The following is a 25,317-nucleotide window of genomic DNA, read 5'->3' as shown; positions in this document are numbered from 1 at the left end:
AAGCAGTAAATCTAAAGTCTGTATCTAATGAATTCTAATGGTATCTTGTATTTCTTAAATTTATCTTGTAAAGACAGAAGTAAACTTTGAACTTGATATTCTAGCCAGAATTTATTATATTTTGACTATTTTTTTTTTAATTTATGGTTCTCGGGAAAGAGGATTAGATTTAGATGCAAATGGATCTTCATCTTCTGCCCACTGAAATCAGCTGTAATGCTCACATGGACTTCAGAGAGTTAAACTTTTTGTGTGGTCCTGCCCTGTACATTGTACTCTAAGGAGTAATCTCCTAGATACCTTGTGGTCAAACAACTAGTAGATCTTTGGTCAGTGTTCTGACCCCAAGAGACTGCAAGGATGCTGAACTGGGAGGCTGTCATTATAATCCAGTAAGGGGGCTCAAAGCAGTGAGCTGGCAGTGAGACCTGAGCACGCCCTGCAAAAACCTCCCAGGGAAGGGAGGGAGGATGTGGCAGTGTAGAAGGGCCAAGGCATGGGGCCAGTCACTGGTGGCTGGTGCAGAGACACACAGGGGAGCGTGATAAGGCAGCCAGCTATGGGAGGGCATGGAGGGATCTGCTTGGGGACTGCCAGCCATGGGACAGGGTTTGAAGCAGCTCAGGAAGTCTCTAGCTTAGCTGGGACCAAGCGTGGAGGACCTGCCTGCAGTGACACCAAGATCTGGGGGGAGAGCTGGGTGTAAGCCTTTTTATTTTTCTTCTGTTTGATCTAGTTGCTTTGAGTTTTCCCTGTTTAATAAGTTACATATTTGAGTTTTATTGTGATGAAATCTCACTTTATTTGAGTTACAAAGGCTTTTGGTCTTCTTTAGGGAGCTCATTATGAAGAAAAATCGTAGGCAGTGGATGTCAAAGCAGTGGCTGACCCAGGAGCTTATTATACCTGGTTTAAAAAAAAAAATAAAAACGTGATCACAGCATGAGCTCTCCTTCCTTGTTTTGCAGAGGTTACACAGGAACTGGAATTTCCTTCCAGCATAGAGGATGATCCTGCCTCTTTGGGCGTAGACACTCTGAACTGTTCATGCTGGCTTTATGTCCGCTCTCTCCAGAGTCACCGGGGCATCGCGGTTTTCTTTCCAGTGTGAAGAGCTGGACAGAGCTTCTTCAAAAATCTTGCAGTAAATCCTTTAATAAATAAATCCTGACCAAACATCAACACCTAATTTTCCCTTCTGTGGGTGGAATGTGAGAACAGGAGCGATGAAAGCTGAGAAACAAATGGATTCCGTTCTTCAAACAGTATTATTTGCAGGGCTGTGGGCTGCTTTACTAACTCTGTCTCCCTGCCTGGTGCAGATTAGCTGGGAAACAAGCTGGCTGTTTGAGGACCATGCAGGAGAGTGCCAGGATCTACAGGGACACTTCTATGGTGCAATCTCCCCAACGATTAATTTACTATAGAGCTTGCCTCTCGGGGTCTGTTAATTCCCCTCATCCTTTTTTATCCAGCATGAAATGTTGGACTGCTCAGCCAGGACGCCAGGTTTGCTTTACAATGGTTTTGTTACTGAAGTGGTTCATGTTCTGTTCTACAATCAGAATGCCCTTTGGATGATTCCCACCACCATCACCACCACCCCCACCCCACCCCCGGCTCGCTCCCCTTATCTACATTTAGTAAACAATTTCAAGTTGTTCTGTCCTGCTGTTTAGCAAAGATAAATTATTTGGGAAGCTCAGTTCTCACAGTTCAGCTGACTGTCCAGAATAAAATTATAAACACGTGAGATAAGATTAATAAAAGCACTAAACTGCTGGGTGGATATTCCCATTACTGTATACAAGCTAGACAACATCCTCCTCCACCAGTTTCCTAGTCTGATAAATGCCTTGAACTGATTTAAAAATGTGTAGGTTATTTTTAACCATGGTAGCAGAGCCATCTGTATTGTATCTGATGAAGTTTTGTGATAGAGCAAATTGATTTATTCTATCTCCGTACAAGTTATACTAAGCTTTGTGTTATAAATAAGCTGGTTTGAAGTACATGATGTCATTGAGCTTGAAAGTCTCTAGATAAATTTGTACTTAAAGGGTTTGTGCTTTCTGTATGAATTTAAATTGGTGCAGATTGTTATATCTCTTTTCTGTCTCTGCCTCTGGACTGCAAGCTCTCTGGGGTCAGGACTGTAAAAAACCAGAACCACACATTTGATGGCAGGATTTTCAGAAGCACTGCAAGGAAGTGCCTAAATCCCACCATTTGCTGTTATAAAATATAGGGAATTAATGAGGAGCTCATTTCACTTGAGGTGTAAGCAGTCCTGGCTATAGCAGGGGCAAGTCTGAACTGAGGTCAGATTTGGGATCTCCGCTCAGATTTCTGTTCGGGGAGGTGAGCGGGGCTGTTGGCAGAGCAGACCCAGCACTTCTTCCCTTTGCCTTGCTCTGAGGTCACTGGGGCTTCTGTGGAAGTCCATGGGAAAGGTGCCCATAGCAGTAGGAAAAGGGAATTAATCAAATGCTGGGAAGAATACAACAAATTCTGTCTTAGTTGACTGCTTACAGAACCAGCAAAAATGGTGGCTTAAGTAAGGTTGAACCTCTAAAACAGTTGGACTAGAATCACTGTCCCTTTGTTTAAGGATAGTTTTTGAGACACCAATATTGAAGACAGAACGTTGCCTGATGCGTGCCATGTATGGTGCAGATTTCACTGTAATTAAAAAGAAAATGAGCAATGCTTTAATTGAGATCTGAAGATTAAAAGTTAAAAGCTCAGTATCCTCTATTACTTATTGTCAGATAGGAATTACGTTGCATATGTGTAACAAACCATTGCATTTTAAAAATGGAACCATAAAAAAGCTGCTGTAATTTAAAAGCAGCCAATTTACTACAAGTACAGTTTGCAGCTCTGTCACTTGCTAATCAGTCTGTTAAACATAATAGCCATTCTTGTCTGGAGGCAGTTAATCATGTTGTGAATGCACTTATCAGCGCATATTAGAAATACAATACAAGACTTTCCGACAGAGGAATGGATACAATTACTGCAATCAGTATACATTTAGCTACTGTCTTATACCATGTTTTTTCCATTTCTTTTTTTATTTTTTCTTTTAAGTAGCCCAGCAGCGACAGATTTTCCTCTTTGAAAAATATAAAGGACACACTAGAGAAAGTGCTGTTAAACTCAGCAGACGTGCTTAAATGCAACGTGTCTATCTAAACGAGAGATGGCTGCTGGCTGGTTGAACCTTTCCTGGACCCAGCAGGGCTGGAAGCTGCTGGCTTTAAACGTCGTGGTGATGGTTTGCAAGGCCTTTGAACATTTCCACTGATGGGCTGGGAGCTTGTCTGTGGAGGCATTCCTTTGGTGGTGGGGAGCTGGAGTTGCTGCATTTGAATTAGACTAAAGGAGCTTAGCATATGGATGAACTCTTTTTTTTTTTAATGATTTTTTATTTTTATTTTTGCTGTGCTTCTCTACATCTAAATCAATAGCAATGAGGGATCTCAAAGTTTTTGAAAGGAGGTATTGAAAAAGCATGAAAGCTAATTGCTTCCAGCATGACTACTCACCAGCAATGGGTGTAAATACAGCTGTCTCAAAGAATGCCAGGACTCAACCAAATCTGAGGATTTCAGCTAAACTGTTTTCCAAGGCTGAACATACTCTTGTACAGGGAGGAAAGGAGTTGGGAGGGAGGTGGGCGGAGGGAAGGGATTATGAAATCCTGAAAAGATTCAGGAAAGAGAGGACTAGAAGGAGGATGATTTTGTAAATTCTGCTTTACATTAACCCTTAGTGGTAGGGATATTTTATGTAGCTTGGCGTGATCTGCAGTGCTTGCAGGAGCCTGCCTTCTTTTTCTAGAAATTTTGTCTGACTCTTTGTTCTTCATGACAGCTGGTATTTTTGCTTAGGTGACATTTTTAATTGTAGCAAGGAAAATGAAAAAGCAAAACAATCCCCAAATTGTGTGACTGCTATGGTGGGTAGTAAGGGAGTCAATATAACATCATATCCATGCACCGGTATTTTTGTTACTGTTCTGTTTGGGCCATATATTGCTCAGACTCCCTGAGAAAACATGGGATGTCCTCAGTGTGATGTCCCAGAGGAGATTCTTCCCAGGGGTGCAGGTGCCTGGCCTGCCTCACACAGCTGAGCAGCTCAGCTTGGATGCTCAGCCCCACTCCATCCGCAGGTTGTTAAAGCCTTCATTGCAGAGGAAACGGATTGAAATGAAGTCCTGGGGGGAGTGGGGAAAGGGGAGCGGAACACCACTTCTCCCCTTTCCATTTCTAATTATTCCTTTTCAGGCCCTAAATGAATTAACCTCACTTATTACTCACTTGTTTCTGCACTCATTTATTCATAGTATGACCTTAGCTCTGAGCCATATCGCTGCAGCTCCCCATTAGCTGTCACTGCATTTGAATTCATCACGTGTGGAAATCATCGTCAGGCATGTGTGACAAAGCAGTGATTACCCTTTGAAAAGGTGATCTAGAGACGGTGCCTGGTGACCATTGTGTTGACCTCACTTTCATGCCATTAGAAAGTAATTGTGGGATGATTTTTAAAAAGGGGAATGTTAAATCCACCCCTCTGCTTTTGGTTATTTGGAGTTATCTTTGCACTTCTAGGGGAATTGGAATTAATTTTTAGGGCAAAAATAGGCTTTGAAAGGAGTGACACTATAGCTGCTTGTTTCTCTCTTGCTTTTACTTCTGTTGCAAGCATCAGGACTTTAAGCTGATCTCAACTAGCAAAGGGTAGAGCACACAGAATTACTGCAGATGGCTCTTTCTGTTTATACACTGAATGCAGACCCTGATCAGCGCTGTTTGCTCAGCTGGATGAATTAATCTTGTTTATTAATTAAAACATGGGAAACTGATGTTTATATGCCAGTTTCACTTTCATGTTTTTACTCTGTTCAGTGGGTATCAGCGGTGAAAGGAGAAGCTTAACTCTTTTTAAAAACATAATTATTAGCCTATAAAATAAAACAATTTTATGCACACCATGTGTGTCTCAGGGAAGTGGGGAGAGAGGAGGTCCTGCTTGTGTTAATGCTAATGGGCGACACTGATCCCTGCCTTGACTTCTTTGAGGATGTTGTCATGGCCATTTATTTCTTAGCAGAAGTGTGAATTAGCCACGGGACACCCTGCACATTATCTCTCCATCTAAGAGTACATTAGATTCAAAGAAAGCTTGGTCTAATTCATTAGATGCTTGATCTTGTTTAAATCTGAAGAGAATGTAGGAGGAATAAAAATTCTCACCCATGTTCCTGTTTTGATTTGTTCTTTAATTATTTCATGCAGGTGGTATAAAAGTAGCTTCTACAGCAGATTCATGAGTTCTGTGCACTCTTAGCAAGCTTTAGAAAGAAAAAAACCCTGACTTTTTTTCATTTCCGATTGTCTTTGCTAGCTGCCTGGCATTCTGTTACTTAAGCAAAGGATTAAGTTCAAAAGGTGTTGAATTGGGCTTTTTAAATCCTCAAGAGGAGAGCACCATTTGTCACTGTTTTCATGTATCCTCCAGCACATTAGGTGTATTTGCATCACAGTCTGCAGCTTGTCTCCCCTTTCCTTTCATTCATAAATTCATTGTGTGGGGAGTTTGCATCTTTAGATCCCCTCTGGTTGATTTTTCTCCCCTAGGAGATCCAGCTGTCAGCTTCAGTTGTAATTCTGAAATAAAAACAGCAACTGAATTGCTAGTAACTTTCTCCTAGGTCTAGTTGTATTTTTCTTTTCTGATGCACTTGGTGTATATGAAAGAGTCTGATCACTTAATGCTGACGTCAGGCATATAAAAATCACAAGGTGTTTAAAATGCCAAGGAAACATGTTGTTGGAAATGTGGTTTGAGCCATTAAGGTGCATCCAGGTCACTTACCCAAGCTTTTATCTCTTATCTAGGAGGACAAGGAAGCTGCATACGTATTTGTAACTATAAAATTCAAGAGCCTTACATAATTGTGTAAGTTCAGGAGCTGTCATGTAGAGTCACTCTTCCTGAGACTCAGTGAATGTGGAAGAGTGTTAACTGTTGCACATCTTCCATTTCATAGTTGGCTCGGGAGGAGCAAGACTCTGAATGACGCATCTTCAGCATGCTGAAGCCAATAACCTTGGGTAGGGACAGTGGTGGAGCTGAATTGAAGAGTGCACTTTTTCTTCGGCTTAACTGCCTGCAGGAAATTTGTTTATTTGGCTGTTATGTAGATGGCTTTATAGACAGACCCAGGGTCTGTCCTGTGGCATTGCAGTGTGTCACCAAGGATTTACAGCAGGTGACTTTTAGGGTATATGCTCTGTCTCCCCATCAAGTCTCTGGATGTCCTTGCCCATCCACTCTGTTTTCTCTGAGGTCAAGTGAGGTGTCTGCTGCGTTCATGTTATGTGCAGCTTGGCTCAAGATACCCATGCCTTGGGTTCTTCAGCTGCAGCACAGTCTGTGGTAAAAAAGTGCTTCCCAGAGTTGTATTCTTGTTCTTTTAAAGGTCTTTTGAGAGTCTGTGGAGGGAGGGTCTTTGTATGCGATTTCCTGCATGGCAAAGTAATTCTTGTATCACTGAATTTATCATCTTGTATTTTTAGTCACTGGTTCTTTAAGAATCAGTCTCTGCTTTATAATATATTTCAGCTGCTTGCACAGCAATGTTGAAAATGCACCATGTGTTTAGGGTATGTATGTAAGAATTTCTGAATAGTTAAAGAAGAATTATAAGCACCATTTGGGCTGTTGATATTTATTAATTGGTTAGGATTCAGCATAAATCTTTCATCATAAAATTATTCTTATTTTTTAAACAACAATACCTCCCTCTGTATTTGTACCCTACACCAGTTAAACCCTGGCCCAAATTTCTTACTGGAAGTGTTTGTTATATTCCCCAACAAGATGCTTTCTTCTGGCAGAGAAGCTTTATTTTAAGAAATACACAGCACAGCAATAAAAAGGTTCTAAACAGCAGTCAGAAAAATATTCCAGTGCAATCAAAATGCTTTTTTAAACCCCAAAAGATTACATGCTGTTTCAAAAGGGGAGAGTCACGACAAAGGAGCAAATGAAGTCCCAGTGCCAGCAACACGTTAGCAGTGGAGCGTACCAATTACACCCATACTGAATTTGGTCCTAAAAGTCCTGTTTTGTTAAAGGCTAACTAAAATAGTATCTAAGGACACTTTTACCAGAAGAATTTCTGTACACTGTCACAAAGGCGAAAGCAAATAAAAATAATTGAAGCAATTGTCTCAGTTGTCTCCAGGGTTGTCATGATGATGTTGATAAAATCAAGTAAAGTGGAAGTTATTGCAAGTTGTTAGTGAGCAGCACAGTTGTGACTTGGCAGTGGAAAAAGCTGAAGAGCTTAAAAGGTTTGCTCATTATCTAGATTTATTGTTTTCAGTTGTGGGAAAATGTTGGCTAAGCAAAATAACATGAATTATATCTGGTCTTGGTGGTATGTTTTGAACAAAAATATTTTCTTCCTGGTTTTATGGCTTTAACTGGATTATTTAAAAGTGCTGTGTCAATCCATACATCCTTAATAGATTTAGCAGCATGGGTTTTTCCTCTGTAGCCGTTTACATTGCCCATGCCTCTGTGAAGAACATGAATTTTTACAACAGTGAAACAAAAACAAGATCGGGCTTCAAGAAATGTTTTGAAAACGCCTGTAGCTGGTATAAAGTGAACTGGACAACAGAGCCAGTTCTCTGTTAGACAGTGGAGCAAATAGTAAATTGTAATTTTGAAATGCGTCACGGGAGGTAATCAAGCAGATTTTTTCCATCCCTGCAGATTTACTTGCAACCTGCCATCCATCCTTTTTTTGTTGAATGTTTGGAACTTCCCTTGCACGTTCATACTGTGGTTTGGAAGAAGAGTGAGCAGGGCTCTTTTCAAGCATTTGTGTCTGGCTTGCACCCCGAACTGTCCCCTTCCCCTCAGCAGAACAAAAGCCTCTGGGGGCTATGCAGTAAGGGGTGGTGGCAGTGTCTCATCTGAATATTTGCACAATAATGAAAAAGCTTGCAGAAATACTCAGGGCATGCAGGTACTTTGCCCCGGCTTCTAGGGACATTCATCCATACTTCAACACTCGACAAGGATTCCTGCTGGTATTTATGCAGGGCTCCAGCAGGCCCATCTCCATGCTCCTAGAGATGAGGCCCTTTCTCAGTAGAGTACCCTGGGAGAACAGCGTGAGCAGTCTGCTCCAGGTTTGTATACAGCTTTGTGCCCTTACAGCCTATGGAAAATGATACATGCTAGGAGAAAAGGGTTTTGGTTTTAACATCCGTTACCAATTCAAACTTTGTATGTAACACAAGGTGTAGCCGTTTCACCCCCATAAGTTGTTCTCAAGTAGAATCTGCTTAATGGTGTTGTAGGTGCTAGAAAGCTCTAAAAGTGTTATCTGCTGCCAGTTCCTGTGACCTGTGCCCATGTTCAGGAAAAGGGCGCTTAGCAAAGTATAAAGGCAGACAGTATGAAATCTTAATAATTCAGAAATGGGATGCTGCTCTGTTAGAAGGTATTTGCTCTTTATTTCCTTCACCTTGGGCTGCTGGGATCTTAATTTCCTTGGGGGGAGAAGGGCAGGACCTTTAATCTGGATCTTTTCCCCAAAAGGTCCAGCCTGTCTGCTGCTTCGTTTGACTTCAGCAGGAAATTAGGGTCTTGAGCATTTCCAATCAGTCATTGAAAAGCCTCCTCTTGTGTTTGCTCTTCACTAAATCATACTTATGAAATTAATCCTCTTGAGATCAAAGGAGTGCGACCTGTATTACTGAAATATTTTCTAAACTAATGTACCTTGCTTATGTAATCCTGTTCTCATTGAATCTGGTGATAATTCATCAGACAGAGTAAGAATTGACCATTATTAACCTTGAAAAGATTCTCAAGCAACATGATACCAGACATTTTATTAGTTTCAATTACCTAGTGTCCGCTCCATTTTTTTAGAGCTTTGTTTACACTGCTGTGGGCCTCATAAACAGCTTGCCATTTACTGAAAACATTATTTTATGAATGAATGAAACTCGTGATTTCCTGTAATAGCCAACTGCAGTAATAGAAGGGTCTGACTTTTATCAACTAAATTGTTGAACGGGCAGTGTGAGCCAGCAAACCCTCCATGTGCCAGTGACACACCCAGCCAAATGCACTGCGAAGTGCCCTGCACTGTCATCCTTCACTGTGGCATTCTGCATGTTTTATTTTCTCTAAACAAAGCACAGGGCAGGCTCTACAGTTTGGTTAGCAATGTAGAACTTCCTTAATAGCTAATCATAGACATTTGTTTATTTAAGGTAACTACTAACTACTTTGCCTGTCACTGCCATCATCACATCAATCACTGTATATCATTTCAGTACTTAAGTCAATAATTCCATGTTTGGCTTAGACAAAAATTAGGAATAAATCAAATTCAGTATCATTTCAATGCTAAGTGTCTTCGTAGTATTTCTTAAAACCTCTAAACTTAGCACTATGGTGGACCTTCAAATTAATCTATTATTTTGGGGAGAAGAGGTAGAGGAAAGGCTACGCAGTTCCATATAAATACTTGAAAGGTAATAAATCACAGAATCACAGAATGGTTTGGGTTGGAAGGGACCTTCTAGTTGTACCCCCCTGCCCTGGGCAGGGACACCTTCCACTGGACCAGGCTGCTCCCAGCCCCATCCAACCTGGGCTTGAGCACTGCCAGGGATGGGGCATCCATAGCTGCTCTGGGCAACCTGTGCCCAGTGTCCCACCACCCTTGCAGTAAAGAATTTCTTCTCTATATCTAATTTAAATCTGCCCTCTTTTAGTTTCAAGCCATTACCCCATGTCCTATTACTACATTGGAAGTCCCTCCCGGCTTTCCTGCCAGCCTGTCAGGCACTGGGAGGTGCCGTAAGGTCTCCCCGATCCTTCTCTCCTCCAGCTGAACAGCCCCAGCTCTCCCAGCCTGTCCCCACAGCAGGGGGGCTCCAGCCCCTTGACCATCTCCGTGGCCTCCTCTGGATTCACTCCAGCAGGTCTGTGTCCTTATTTTGGGACCCCCAGATTATTTTAGATTCAGATCTAAAATATCTATTTTTTTCCTACTGTTTGCATACACTGGTAGAGTCAGGGAGAAAATCAATCAGATTATATGTAACAAGGTAAGGTGATAGATACCCCTCCAAAGCACTGGGAGCCTTTACAAAGCATCTGAATGCAGTAATGCAAGAGTTGTCCAAGGCGCCTGGGAGCACTTCAGACCCAGGTTTTGTTTTCTAGTCGTTCTGCAGCCTGTGGTTTGTTCCTCTGGGAGAGTGTTTTTAGCTGAGGAGGGGCTCAGCCTCTGGGGGGAATGCTCATTCCTTTGTGGCTTAATGTACATCCAGAGGAAACGCTGCAGGTTCCACTGGGCAAGGAAGGAGCTGGGCGCTGCATGCCTGTGGCTGCCTGCCTGGATGTGTCAGTAGCTAGAAAATTCTGGGACTTAGCAATATTTTCCTGTCCTGATTAACTCTTCTTGTTCTGGAATTTGTTGGAGGTAGAGTTGGCTTTATTTGGCATGGATTGACCATTCTGTGCTAAAACTGTGTTCTGTTCCAGGTTGGGAGCACAGCCATGCCTTACTGACTGCTGGGGACAGAATGAAGCCTGTGTTTGTGACAAAGCTTGACTGGGCTGTTGGGGACCTGGTTTGAATGCATTAGATATAGATGAGGCTAGACAACAGGAGACTGCAGAAATCTCGAGAGTTTGGGGGTTCTTCTAGCCCCTAGTGGAGGCAGTATTGTGAAAGTACACAAACAGGATTATAAATTGCAATTGGAAGAAGAGGGCCTACTTACTGGAGTTTGCAAGAGGAAATAAATCCGAGCCCATGGTTTCTTTTTCTCCTCTCACCAGAAAGAAAAATGTGTAATGAATGTCTTATGTCTGAAACACTGGGCTGGATTCATCAAAGGGAGTTAGTAATTACCAAATTGAGAGAATCATGAAGCGCTTTTCTAAATTTGAAAGGCTCATCAAGAATAGATCAGGAGCAGGCAAAATTAATAGTTATGAACTCATTTCCATAGAAATGGACTTATTAGCAAGCATGCCAGCTGCCTAAAATTATAAGGTCTTTTCCTTGTGCTTGCAGGAAATAATCTTTTTTTATAAAAGTAATTTTGACTTTTTATTTTTTATTGCTCCTCTAAACTAGGGTTTGGCAAAATCCTTCTAAACCAGGAAAAGACTTCACTGGACAATAGAAATATATAACTAAAAAGAGAAGAAAGATGTGGAAAGGAGAAGTGATTTCTCATCCTTGGATTCCATCAGACTCTTCCCAATAGGGCAAACTTATTTAAGAGAAAAATGGTACAAGTCTCAAGAAAAAGCTGAAAAGTCTTTATAGGATAAAGTTTGGTTTAGCAGGATTTAATGGCTGATAACAGCATGAGTTACAATCGTTGTCTTCTCTGCTAGTGGATTTTCCCACTGGTAGTGTTTTGTCTTCACCAGGCAGTTGCAGATCGACAGTAACTACAAAGACCAACATACTGGCCACTAGCTACAAATCAGAGTAAAAGCTGAAGATTTGCCATGGCAGGGTGGAACGACTCCTTTTAAAAAGCGTTATAGCGTGATGCTGCAGAGCCAAGAGAGAAATTTACTTACAGGTGTTGCGATGTGGATTTATCAGCCGATGGAGCTGGCATAAGTAAATGCTAACCTTTAAGGGTTTGATTATCGTTTAATTTATCTCTGGTTTTACTTTAGCAACCTCCATCAATTTCAGTGGAAAAAGGACGTGGTCTCCCACATGGTATTATAGAGGATGGTTAATAAATAGCAAGAATTATGAATACAGTACCAATCCTTCCACTAGGAAAGAAGCCTCTTTAGGGTAAGAGATATGGTGACCAGTAGGAAGGCAGTAGTCTGAGCAGGAAAGAAATTAACTTTTCAGGTTTTATCATGGGTTCGTTATAGTTGTAACCTGGGAAGAAACTTAGAACAAAGAAGGTGGATTAGTCCGTGGGGTACTCCGTGTCCCAGATACTGTAACACCTGGTGTTGTTTCAAGGCTGAATCTAAAGAGGAAAAAAGAGAGACCATAATTTTAGAGAAAATTCACTGACCTGCTGTTCCGAAGGTAACTGGAAACCTGCTGGTGAATAAAGGAGTCCAGAAAATTGAATAGCGGTTTGCTGAAGCTGTACACTCAGTGGAGGAACTCTGTAAGTGAAAGTGGTTAGAGACAGTAAGTCCCAACTCTTCCAGCAAAAGTCCAAATGAAAAGAAGTGGATCCTTCTTTAATCAAGGTTAATATGTCATGCTACATGATTTGCTTCTGAGACAAGGCAGGAAACATTTGTCCAGCCATGCTGTTTTTCCAGGCGATTATAAGGATTCTCTTTGGAACCAGGTCCTAGAAAGTCCTGGATCTTAGGAGACCTGGGAAGTCAGCTTTGCTTTAGTTCATACTTTTAGTTATAGCTGAGGAAGGTTTATGTATGTGAGTTGCTGCTTTTTTGTAGATGCACAGAGACTAATTTCTAATCCAGCAGTATATAACCATGTCTGCCTTTAAATGAAACATGTCTTTTATAGCTGTACAGCCGTGCTAAGGATGTGGTGAAGGTCTTTGCATACTTACAGGCACAAGAGTCATTTCACCCTCTGGCAATTACTTCAGCTTGCTGTATAGGCAAGACACACACAAGCTTTTCTTAGGGAGATGTGAGTCCCAGTCTGTCTTAAAAATACAAAACCACTATTGTGGTTAATTTTGGATGTGTAAAAAGAAAAACAGGAAAGGAATAATTGAAGGCATGATGGACCTAGCTCAAAGAACTGCCAATCAGTGGTGCATGTGGAATGGATTTATCAGTGCACACTAACCTGACATTTTAAGTGGTGTATCTAATGCAAAACCCTCCATCAGTGGTTTTGTTCCGAATCTGAAACCACTCATGGCTGTTTTTGTGAGAGGCAACTATTGACTTGAACAGATTGAACCTGAATTGCAGATCTAAACATACCTTGACAGACCCGATATCTAGATCCATATTTAGTGTAAAGCTCATCTCTAAATTTTATTTTTGTGTTGTGAGCAAATTAATCGTATGTAATTTAGATAGAATAGACTGCCAGAAGTGATACGCAGAAAACTATGAAGTTGAGTACTCTGTCTTGGTGCCCACAGTGGTTATGTTCTTAACAGAATTGGTTTAATTGCATCCCTAGTATTGTGTAATAATATTTGTCTTAAGGGATTTTTGCTGATTGTCTGGTTGGCCACCCAAAAGATGCCTTAATAGGTTCTAGTTTTGCCTGGAGGTGGATATTATCTTCTGTCAGCAAGGAAAATATTTATCCTCCAGGCATTGAAGCATATGTTTGTGTTGTTTGTTGTCAGAAAGAAAACATGAAAATCAATAACTCCTGTTTAGATTTTTTTTCCTTTACAATGCATCTTCAAAAACATATGGCAAAACCAAATTCTGCCTCTGTGCAGTTGCAAAGAGGAAAAGGATGTTTTAAAGTCTCTGCTCTTTGTAGCAGCAGGCTAAAACTTCCTATAAACACAACTCATGGAGTCACTACTTTAGGGTAAGGACACACAAATAATGTACTGTGGGACAGGATGAGGATGAAATTGTGGAGGGCAGGTCATTACTGAGGATGCCTGCATGCACGGGAGACATCCCTAGATTGGGAACAAGCTACCTCATGCTCGCAGGAAGAGCACATTCCAGTTAGAGTGACCTAAATATGCTGCGAGTTCAGCGTTTAACCTATTTTTTGAGCATATACCCTGAAACTTCAGCAATATTGACAACATCAGTTGTCTTTTCCATAGAATGTGGTTAAGCAATTGGCTCTGCAGTCAGGTTCGCTGCCTTTCCATCCCGCCTCTGTGTTTTGTAACTCCATCAGGTCTCCACACTGCAGGTGGCTGTCTGGGAAATGGGGCAGGAACTTGTATGCTGCTTTGTAAGGACCTTAATTTTTGTGGAAGTAAAGTGCTGGGTGAGCAAAGGTCTGTTTTCTAAATAGGTCCCTGCTATAGATATGCTGAGTGCTGTTGGTTCAATCTTGGTGTCTGTTTTCTTCTCTGTAACATGAAGATAAGATCTGTCTTTCTAACCCGAGGATTAATTATTAATATTTACAGTGTTGGACCAGAGGAGAGTGCTAACTGTTGGTTTTAATAAAAGAAGCAGAAGTAATTTTTAAATACTGTTCTGAATGCTATGCATTTACATCCATTTTTTACCTTTAAACTTTTATTTCCAGATGAGAAATACATAATGATCGCCATGTAATTACAAGTCTGCACCGCTGATAAGAATGTTGTCATGAATTGAAAATAAGGATAATCTACCCCTCATTTTTTTCTCATGTATAATTTCTTCAAATCCACTTTTTCATTGTGATAAAGACTAGTTTGGGTGTGAAGGACTTCCCCCTGCCCCACCCCACCCCACCCCACCCCACCCCACCCCACCCCAAGAGCTCACTTCTGATATAGCATGAGGGACGTCCAAGTATTCTGTTGTTTCAGAGCATCAGTATTTGCAGCAACAAAATTATAATAATGCTGTATTAAATGGTTTAGCAGTATCTGTGCAATGCAGTTCCCAGGCTTTGGGACTTTTCCTGTAAGTTCATTGTGATTATGGAGAATGAATGCCTGAGTTTAATGGAAAAAATGTCTCTATTTCAGGAAACTAAAAGATATAGTGTCACCTTATTCACAAATAGAGCTGTTGCCCAGTGTGTAGTTTTATTTAGGTTTCTGTCAGTGTCTTCAAGTCTGAATGTTGAATTTAATGGTAAATCTTCTGGTGAATAGAAAAGAGAAATCAAAAAACATTTTGTTATTAACACCCTACTGATATGGAAAATTTTGGGTTTTTTTTTCAGAGCAAATATGTCCTCCTACGAGATCCTGCAGATGGACTTTGAGGTCGACAACACTAGCAGCCTAGCAGGGGCCCAGCAGATTACCTGGCAGGTGGAATACCCTCGAGATGACTCTGTGAGCGAACTTGTGGTCTCCGAGATCTTTGTCAGCCGAACAATGTTTGTGGGAATTGTTCCTCTTGCGATGGTAAGAACCTGCTGCTGCTTCTTTTTGCTAAATGTTTCCGTTGATTCTCGTTAGTATTCAAGGGAATGTGAGCCATTTTATTATATGCTACTTCCTATGCACCTGCTGCAAGTGATTTAAATGCAAAAAATACATTTCAATAATATTTTATTTACCTGATATGCCATAATGGCTCCTTGGAAACCGTTTGAGTCTTTTGTGAAAATCTTTCACCGTTTGTGGATTATTGGCCTGGTACATGGTAATAGCTCCTTTGGAGCCATTGTCTTCTCGTGTATTAATGTGACTGCCATGCATGTGCTCTAAGGGTAAATGTTGAAATTAGTTGGGACATTTTCAATGAAATAAATTAGCATGCATGTGTGGGAAACTTCATTGCTAAACCAAACAACTGGACTGTTTTCTGCTTTGCTTTTTCCCAAAGAGCCACACAGTCTAGTGAGCTGCAAAGTGTCAGTTTACTGGAAGGTCCACTTTGAGTTACAGAGAAAGGACAAAGTACTTTTGAAGGTGTAGGTGTTGGCCACATTTTCCAGGTAGGGTTTCAGGTATATGTGTGCAGAAAGCTTGAAGCTGGTGGTTTATTTAAAAAATGAAAATATCTCCTTCTAAACTCAAATGCACCTTTTCTAGGAGGGACCTTTAGCTTTCGTTTGGTGGAGGTTTTAGTACTAGAGTTTTAAGCTTACGCATGACAAATGATTTCAGTGGGGATATTCTGGTGTAAAACTAAAGAAATGGCTGGAGACCCTGGATGTTGCACCAGTTCCCTCAGAAATACTCTGGTGATTTTTATTTACTTTCTCATGAACATTTGCCCTTCCTTTCTAAGTCGGTCTGTGCTGGTTTTCTTTCTATTATACGTGATAACCAATAAATATTGGCATTTTCCTATGCATGACTACTGGCTTCTCCTACAAGGACAGAAGCAAGGAAAGATGCTTGAAAAGGTAATCAAGACCCTAAGTAATTTTAATTTCCAGTTCCTGCTGCCAAAGGCTACACTTACTAGCAGCCTGGTTGATAGAGGGCAAATTCTGTGCAGAAAAGTCAACAGTGAATTTTCTTCTAGTGCTTTTTTTTTTAAAAGCATGTAGGAGATGAAACAAAATTGTAATTGTGTATATGGAATATCATCAAGTAGTAATGATGAATCGGGTATAATAATGACAGAATGTGGTGCACAAACAGTCTTGCACATAGCATTGCCAGTTTCAAATGGATAGCATGGAGTTCGTGCTGTGCACATCACCACAAATAGAAAAGCGAATCCAACCCAGAAGCCCATTGTGAATGTTGGATCAGAGCTTTCCTCCTGTCTCTGCCAGGGTTTTGCCGGGGTTTTACTTCATCTCTTTGCAGTTATGGCAGATGTTGGCCACTTCATCTGTCTCTAAATGTCCTTGGACAAAATCTGAGGCTGAACCTATATTCAAAGTGGAGCTAATCTAATCTCTGACACTTTGTCATTGTAAACTAACCATGGAGTAAAGGAATAAGCTTCTTTTGTGAATTTATGACCTTAATCCTTAAATGGGGGTCTCATGTGGGCTATTACTTCACTGTTGCATGTGAGCATCCTTGACTGGCTTGGCCTAAGGCTGACAGGAGAATTGATGGCATTTCTTTCCCTTATGTTTGCCAGTTTGCAGTGCTGCTTCATTTAACAGTCACTAACTGGTGAAGGTTCTGGCACTGCATCGCCCAGTCAGGAGCAAAAAATAATCACTCTATGCATCATCCCATGTTGTTCAGAGAAACATGTTCCCGAGGCCCAGATTTCCTGATGGAACTAAATGCATTTTAATGTTCATTCCTCTTCGAGATTTGCCTGGCTCATTGGTAGAGCGGCCTCCCTCTGAGTGCAGGTGGTATCTGTAAAGGAGAGTTTTGTCATCTCCTGGACCTTGCTCCCCCAGCAGAGTACCACAGAAGGGCCCAGAAACCAGTGTGTTTCCATGCCTTTGCATTGAATAGAAGTTACTCGCTGTTCATTTTTGGTGTAGCCACTCTTTCGTTGTAAATATTGAATATTTATAGAAGAAAACATAGATTTCCTTGGAGAGTTTAAGGTTTGAGCAAAACATTCGGTCCTTGATTTGCAGGTGTGAAAGTTTTGATGGGATAACCAAAACCTCGTAGTGTTTCAGTGGTAATGACACCATCATTTGCAAGAAGAAATGCAGCTCAGTGTCACGAAGAGAAAAACTTCTTTCCAGTAAGATGACTGAGGTGGATTTGTTAAGGGCTTAGCGGAGCAGAAATTAGCTGTGAAATCCTGCAAAACAAAAATGAACTTTAATGTGTGGATCTCTTTCTATAGGCCACTTTGGTTCTTTTAATCAAAAGACATCCTCTTCCATATGGTTTGGAATATAACAGTTTTGTTGCTGCAGTTGGTCACAAGTTTATCTTTGTTTTCCATGCTACTTTCTTAAACAAACAGGAGAAAATCGAAAGAGCTCCCAGATAATTTATCCTGTCAGTGCATTGTGGTGACTCTGGAGATAGCAATGAGGATATTTTTCTCATTACTAGCTTGCTTTTTTTTTGTAGATAAAGATATGGGAGACTGCGTGGTAACATTTGAATAACAGCCTGATGAAAAGAGCTGATTTTTTGCTTTAGTGAGCTTATGAAGCCCTTAACATCAATTCTCATGTTCTTAACATTTACATTTGGTAGCAAGCTTGAAATGCTTTTTTTTTTATTTCTTTTTTTTTTTTTTTTTTGGTTGGGGTTTTTTTTTGCTTTTGGGTATTTCTAAGTGAAGATACAACTGCTTTTTTGCACATTATGTAGCAAAAAATAGCTCCTTATTAGCAGGCAATCTTGCTATAATTAATTGATATTGCAGATTATTTCTGGCTAGTCCTTTGGTACCAAATCAGCAGTGCTTTAAAGAGCACTGTTTTTTGATGCACAGAAGGAAGCGGGGCCAGGGAGATCCTACAGGTGGTAGCACCCATGAGCCATGCTCTGTCCTTGCTCCTGAGATGAGGTTATCTAACATAACTTTGTGAATGAACATTATGATAAACTGCAATGCCTATACACTGTGGCTAAAAAGGAAGAGGTTGTTAAGCCTTGATAGGAACATTAGGAAGGAACTGGGAACTTGATAGCTTGTGAGCAAAGTAGAAATATTTAATGTAGCAAAACCAGCGCTTCTTCCTTCTGTATGGTAACTGTAAAAATACTGTGGGTTTCTTGAGTGTGTGTGCATGTGTATTTTTTGGAAGAGGAATTAAATACAGTCTTGCAACACTGGGAATTCCTCCCAAACTTTCCATTTTAATTTGAATGATCCTCCATATAATAAATCTCAGTGTTCTGTATGGCCAAATTCAGTGCGTTCAAAATATATAAATAAATAAGACATTTGCACTAAGGAGAGAAAATAAACCAAACATATTGAAAGAGAGCCTGCTTTGTGCATCATCTGACAGTTCTCTCCAGATCCTTGAGCTCCTTCTAATTGAAACATCCAGTTTCAACAACTGCACAGAGCCAGACAGGTGGGATTTCTAAAGGAACTACATCCAGATGGAAACAGCACAGTCCAGTGATTTAGGATTTGCTTTCTGAAAGTCTTGTCTCTGCTTCTGAGTGAGCAATGCAGATGCTGTGCACAGTGGGAAAGTGCACAGAGAGGATGCCTTGGGAATGCAGATCATCCCTAACTGACATGGCAAAGAAAAGAGAAAATATCAAGATGGGTGATCAGAGTTGCATGCAGCCCACACCTCTCAGGAGATGATGTGGATAACGGCTGTGATAACCCTCCTGCTGCTGTAAGGGTCAGCTTTCTTTGTGAAGTTTTTCTTATGGCTCTGCCTGTAAATCAGATGCCTGGTGAGAGGCTGCAGCCCTGTAGCACCTATTATAGGGGGACATAGTGGGGGACGCTCTCATGAAGCTATACTGTCATTTCCATCATTCCCAGCTGTTGAGAAGGGTGTGGAAAAGGAACTGACCCAGTCTGTGTGCGTACAGCCGAAGTCGTAGGGGAAAACCCATTTGGTTTTACTTGGGGAATGTTTTGAGATGTGAAGGCACATGAAAGGGTAGACTGTATCTTTCATGTGCCTCCCCTCAGAAAACTCCCAACACACACACACCCCACACCCCCCATTTTTGTTTAGTCCAAACGTGGCCGTATTACCTCTTGGTCAGTGACTAGAGCACCAGTTCAAAATCCACTCAGAGTGCAAAGTGCTTACTGTCTCGCTGGCACTGTTTGGAGTCTCACATATGATCTGGTCCCAGATGGTGTTGCTGTGTGCATTTTACACCATTTTGGAAACAGATTGATTGTTTTCTGTAGTATTCAATGTGACTTATGCTGAGATGATCAGACAGGTTTCTGGGCCTCACATACCTATCCTACCTAGCCTTCGTTTTACAAACTAACTGATCTCCCAAAGTGCTTATAGCAATAGCTTGTGTTTTGTTCCTGTAGATGAGGCTAGACTGGGAGATTCACCCTTCTGAGCAGGAAAATTGGATGTATATGTAAATGTCCTCTTATATTTCTGTAGAGGTATGGAAATATATGTATCAAGATAAGGTGTCATAAGATACCGAGATGTAAGTATGCAGGGAGATACATGATTCTTAGTTTTTTCCAGACTGCTTTAGAAGTGGTCAGTGAAGTTTTTTGCACAACAGGCTGAGAAAACAGAAAGCTCGAAACATGGCAACCTGTGAAATCCCTCGGGATGCTGGTGTTTTCACCCTGGGAGCTGTGCAGCTGGGCTCCTGATAGGGGGGCAGAATGAAAACTGCCTCTGTCTGTGTATTCCTCTATAAGTATGACTTTGCAAGTAATTTGAAATTCATTTTCTGTGAACTGTGGCACATAGAACACATGAAGATGCATTGCCCTGTAGCTGCTCGAGCATTTTCTGATAGTTAAAAGGGACTGGATAGGGCTGCTTACATAGGGAAAATGAATAAATAAATAAAAAAATGCTAATTCCTAAAATCTCCGTGCAAATTAACAAATTATTTTTTTCCTTAAGTACTCGATTATTATTTAGTATTTATGTAGTGTTTTATATTTTCAGAACACTTCAGAGACATTAATTAATCAGACCTGAATAAACCAAGCTTGATGAGAACGGGAAATTAAATGGAAATTAAGTCACTCTTATTCAGTTTTACATGTTTCTCGATGATTTTTAAGTCACTTTTCATATTCCTAAAGGTACTTTTAAAAGCACTTAAAAAAAAATCCTACAATACTATTGCTTATTATCTCTAAAAACTGTTTTGGTTAGAAAAGAGGTAGAATTTATACCGTCAAGAACTAATGACAGCACAGATGAGTGGCTTTGAAGAATGTAAATGCTGTTTTATCACCTAAAGCTGTGCATAACTATTTAAGCCGATTTAATTCAGGTAAAAATGCATGGATGGAAGGTTTACTCCCTTAATTTGAAGCTTGTTTAGAAGACAGAATATTTTCCTTCTGGAGGTTTCTTTGGAGGAGATTGGAAGGAATATCTACTTTTATCTAAGTTTTTGTCATAAGCTTCTAAGATACAAAACGGTTGAGAAATTTTACCTATAGAAAATGAATGTGACTGAAGCCCATACGGAGGTCGTTAATTTGGAGATGGCGTGCAGGTTTACAGCTTGAGCATTTCTGCAGCATCCTCTTGCAAGATACTAACATGTACCTAAATACCTTTGAGGATCTGGACCCGGCTGCTCAGTTTAATGTTCCACAATGCACTGCGTGTCATATGAAATGTCAGCTGCTTTGCCTCTATAGGCTTATCTTGTTTTCTTTTTGATTAAAAATGTCTCTGATAATTGATTCTTCCAACATCTGGTGTACAAATTAACATGTGGAACTAATGTCCCCAAAAGTAGAAAGGTGATCCATTTTCATCATGTTGAGTAGAATAGCAGCTCAAGGTGAGGAACTGGAACACAATCACATTTGAAGCTCTTTTTGGTTCCACTGTTTTGTTAGGTTACTGAGTATCAGGAAAAGAATCTGCCTTCTGATACTACAATTACTGACTATAAACACTGCAGGTGATTATTTTAAAGTAAGTTTTATGGCATTGAAGTAGGATGTGAGCTGTGAATCTGGTTATGTCTAGTGCATCAGAAGGTGTGTTTTAGGCATCCAGCAGACCTGTCAGAACATTGTAGAGCGGGATCTAAACTAGATGCCTTGATTTGTCTTAACATAATAATCTCATGATGTAATAATCTTGCAAAGTAGAAGTCTATGTCCTGCTAATTATAGAAATTGATAGGACAGATAAATCTGTTCTATCCAGTGGTGATACAGTTCTCACAGTTATCTGTCTTGGTCTAAATAGACATAACTTGCAACTTCTATAATTATGGAAAGTTGCTGGTAGCAAGGTAGTCAGTGGAGTCTGACAGCTCCTGGCGTACAAGAAACAAACACTTCACCAGCTTTAGGACTGTCATCCAGGTTACTGTCACAAATAAATGTGATTGGATTAATCTGTTATCTAACTAACAGCTGGGGGAAAAAAAAGAAAAGAAAAGGAAAAATCCAGGTCTTTTAGAGAGTTTCTAGGCAACCAGGAACTTAGTCAAAGTAAAGAACAAGACATTGAAGAGATGTATTTTAGCTGGTTTTTATAAAAAGGGCTCCAGCTGAGGCTGAAGGCTTGAGGAACAATAGGTTTAATAATAGACAAATACCTGGAATTCTCTTCTTATCTAGGAAAATGATGGCTTGGTCTGTGACTGGCTGTGCTGGTGTTTTAGATATACGTGCTACGGATCCTTTAGTGTATAGTAATAGAATTGTAAATCCCAGGCTGTCATTATTCTAGAGTGTTTTTCAAATGCAACAATCAATATTTCACCAGTACTCTGAGCCCCTCAGCCTGAAACATTTCTGTATGTCCTACAAGTATTTAATCTATGTCATCAGAAATCTTGTTTCCTCCAAAAAATATAATCTATTTGTTGACTAATGGTTTACTAATGTTGTGAATCACTTAGAACCACAGATGGCTGTATATACTTTAGTTTAGTGAGTTTTTTTCAAATGGGAGGCTGAATAATAGCATCTCCAGTTGCTGCTAGCAAACATACTGACAAGAACACCTGGAAAAACCATCCTTAAAGATGCCCATTTCTCTAACTCAGATTGAAAGCGGATTGCTGAATGCGCTTTGTTTATTTGTTTTAGAAAAGCAGAAAGACAAGGAGAGGGTTTCTTGGTTGTTGTTTGTGGGTTTTTTGTTGGTTTTTTTTTTGGGGGGGTGTTGGTGTTGGTGTTTTTTTTTTGCTGTACTGCTTTGGCTGCTGAATATGCAGTAGGGAAAAGGAGGGTAAATGCAGCATGGGGTGAATGCCACCAAATCCTCATTTGCAGAGGAGGTGGCATGGCCTTGTGCTCTTATTCATGGAGCATCCACTGCTGTCATATTATATCTTTCTCAGTAAGGGTTGCATGCCTTTTCAGTTTAAAGATTCAAATAAAAATGTAAAATATATTTGCGGGAAGATTTTCCAAACCTGACTGACTAAATAAAACCCTTGTCTAAATTTGGGTTTGTCTGCCCTGCATAAAGGAGCCAGGACTGGGGTGCCGGGGTTGTGCTAGGCATGCTGGCACGTGCCTGGAGAGCAGCAGTTCCCGTGAAGCGCTCCAGCCAGCTGAGCCCGTGGCACAAACTCAAGACACATCCACGTGCAGCCACATCCAGCTGTGGTCTGCAGTGGTTCTCCATGCTGAGCGATGTGACCCTCTCGTCAAATAAGCAGTCATTCTCAAGTTTGTAAATCCTGTGTTCCCTGGTATTACTTTTCTTGTTTTGTAGCTTTTGTCTGTGAGTCTGCTGAGAGTATGTCCTGTTCCATTATTCAGATTCTGCCACAGATTTCATTCATGATGATTCTTGTGCACTTCTTTGGGGAAAAGATTTTTCTCTGTGCATTCATTTTAATGCAGTACAAGTTAAAAGATGTCTGAAGTAATGTGAATTTGAGTGTCCATGTTCCTACATAGAACACTGTTGAATCCAGCTATCAAAAAGAGAGCATTTAAAAACAGTAAAAAAACCCCCAACTTTAAAGAATTTACTTTTCCTGCAGAAATATTTTTTGCTAATGGCAATATAACTTATATTCAGACACCAATTAAAGGAGCGTATTGACTCCAGGATAGAAATTTACCCAGACTTAGAGAGAAGCTTACCTTCACCTTAAACTAAAATAAGAAAATGTCAAGCTTTAGCAGCCTCTTTTCTTCGCTCTCTCTGGGGTCAGTTATAAAACCCCAGAACACTTAATTCTGGAGTGTCAAAAATACCAGAATAAGATCAGTCATTTCTAGCAAACCCAGATAATTTGCATATTTTTTAGAGGTTGGTTAAAATGTATTTACATGCAAAATGTCCCTTATGTGTTTATCCTTGCACTTGATGTTTATTTCTTACTTGGATTCCAATTTTGACCTTTGACCTGCCAATTCCCTTTAAATTATATAAAGCATCTCCATTCTACTTTGCTTGAACATGATTTTGTCATTCACACAACTCACCATTTCACAGGAAAAATATTTAGAAGTAAATTCAATATAGAGTATGTCTTCATCCCAGAAATATCAGGGCTTATCAAGATTTTTTAAAAAGAAAAACGGAATCTATGACTCCCAGATCACAGATTTCAGTGTGAATTTTAACATTAATTGATGGGAGCAGGACTGAAGCCTTGAGCTTCCCTAAAGCCCCACACTGGAAGGATTGATTTTAAACTCCAAGCAAATTAACTACTGTAGCGAGAGTACAGAATAAGAAAAAAGAAATTCTTCTTTTATGTTATTATATTTCCCATGCCTATAGCAAGTGTTTTATGTCTCCGTAGCAGAGATAGTATCTTTTGCAATTATTACCATCTTCAAATTAATTGTCATAGAGAATTTAAATGGTTTTGTTTTGTAAGGCTATTCTGACAACCACAGGGTGAATTTTATGGAGAAAGATGAAATTATAAAAGATTTCTTGAAGCATATTAGCCGAAATACAAACCACTGAGGGTTTTATTAACTTTGATCCAGGGAAAGACTTTGACTCTGAAATATGCTGGAAGAGAAGTGTTGGGAGCACATGTCGTGAGGAAAGCCCACATGGGCTTCGCTCTGCCTGAACAAAGCCAGGAGATTTCAACATGCTGTGTGAACAGACACTCAGAACAGCTATTTTGGATTGATCAAAATTGTTTAACAGTGGAAAAACATTTTTCCTTGTAGAACTAAGGTGTTTGATTAAACTTGATTAAAGGTGTAAATTTTTAATTTTGGAAAAAAGCTTTTTTCTTAAGTGAGGATGTCCCATTCAGAATATGGCAGAGTAGGACCATTTCGACAATGACAGCCTTCTTTCCCAGTGTTCTTCTGAAAATAAAATTCCAGCCAAATCTCCTCAATTTCATGAAGTGTTTCAATTTTAACTCCACTGTATTTTCCAAAGGATATCACATTTTTTTTTCTCTTTCATTCTCATTCTGGGCATCTGAACTAGGTTTTGGAATTGCTCAGTGTGAACCATTATCCCTTTTTTCCTCTGCTTGGTTAAACATACTCTGCCATTTAATTTCGAGAGTAAAAAAGAAAGAAAGAAACCAAAAGAGAATTTGCTATTGGTGGGACAAAAATAATGGCATTTTGAATGTTTCCATGAAAGCAATGTGACATGACAAATTTTAAGAAGCTCTGTGAATACTATTAATATTTATGATGCACTCAAGAAAACAGCTATTGTGTGCCACATCCATCAAAGATAAGGATTGTATTCAACTGTGTTGGATGATAAACATTGAATGACAATAGCTAGAGATTATATGAGGGATTTCATACTCATGTTTTATGCCTGCTTGAGTAAAAGCACCGTGTTATTCTACTGTGAACCAGTAATTTTCCTTCATGAAATTAGATACACTTGCTGATACTTGTTACAACCCTAGTCCAAAATAGTAATGAATATGCAGGGAGTGCTGATGCCAAGTGCTTCAGAGATCCTTTGCAAGCTACCCAGGATCAAGTCCTAAAGGCAGCATTTTCTGCTAATCCTCCTCTTGGAAAGCACTCTGAAGCTTACCAAACTGTAGTGATTTGACCATGTATTGCTAGTTGTTTGCAGTTTGGATGCATGCTAACGAGTACCCCATGAAACAAGGCCATTCCAGCACAGCAAGCTGGCTTTCTCTTTTA

At 40.2% G+C, this 25,317-nt stretch overlaps 1 protein-coding gene across 1 annotated transcript in view; it reads left to right on the top strand.

Moving 5' to 3' along the window:
- Nucleotides 1–25,317, top strand: part of TMEM132B (transmembrane protein 132B) — a 258,635-nt gene that overhangs the window by 160,546 nt on the left and 72,772 nt on the right. Inside the window, exon 4 of the mRNA XM_056326388.1 lies at nucleotides 14,915–15,101. Coding sequence (XP_056182363.1) covers nucleotides 14,915–15,101 — 187 coding nt within the window. The remainder of the gene's footprint in view (nucleotides 1–14,914; nucleotides 15,102–25,317) is intronic.

Source organism: Falco biarmicus, chromosome 1 (assembly GCF_023638135.1).
Source record: "Falco biarmicus isolate bFalBia1 chromosome 1, bFalBia1.pri, whole genome shotgun sequence".
NCBI lineage: Eukaryota > Metazoa > Chordata > Aves > Falconiformes > Falconidae > Falco > Falco biarmicus.
Note: the sequence above shows the minus strand (reverse complement) of the source record. Positions and strands in the feature narration are given on the sequence as shown.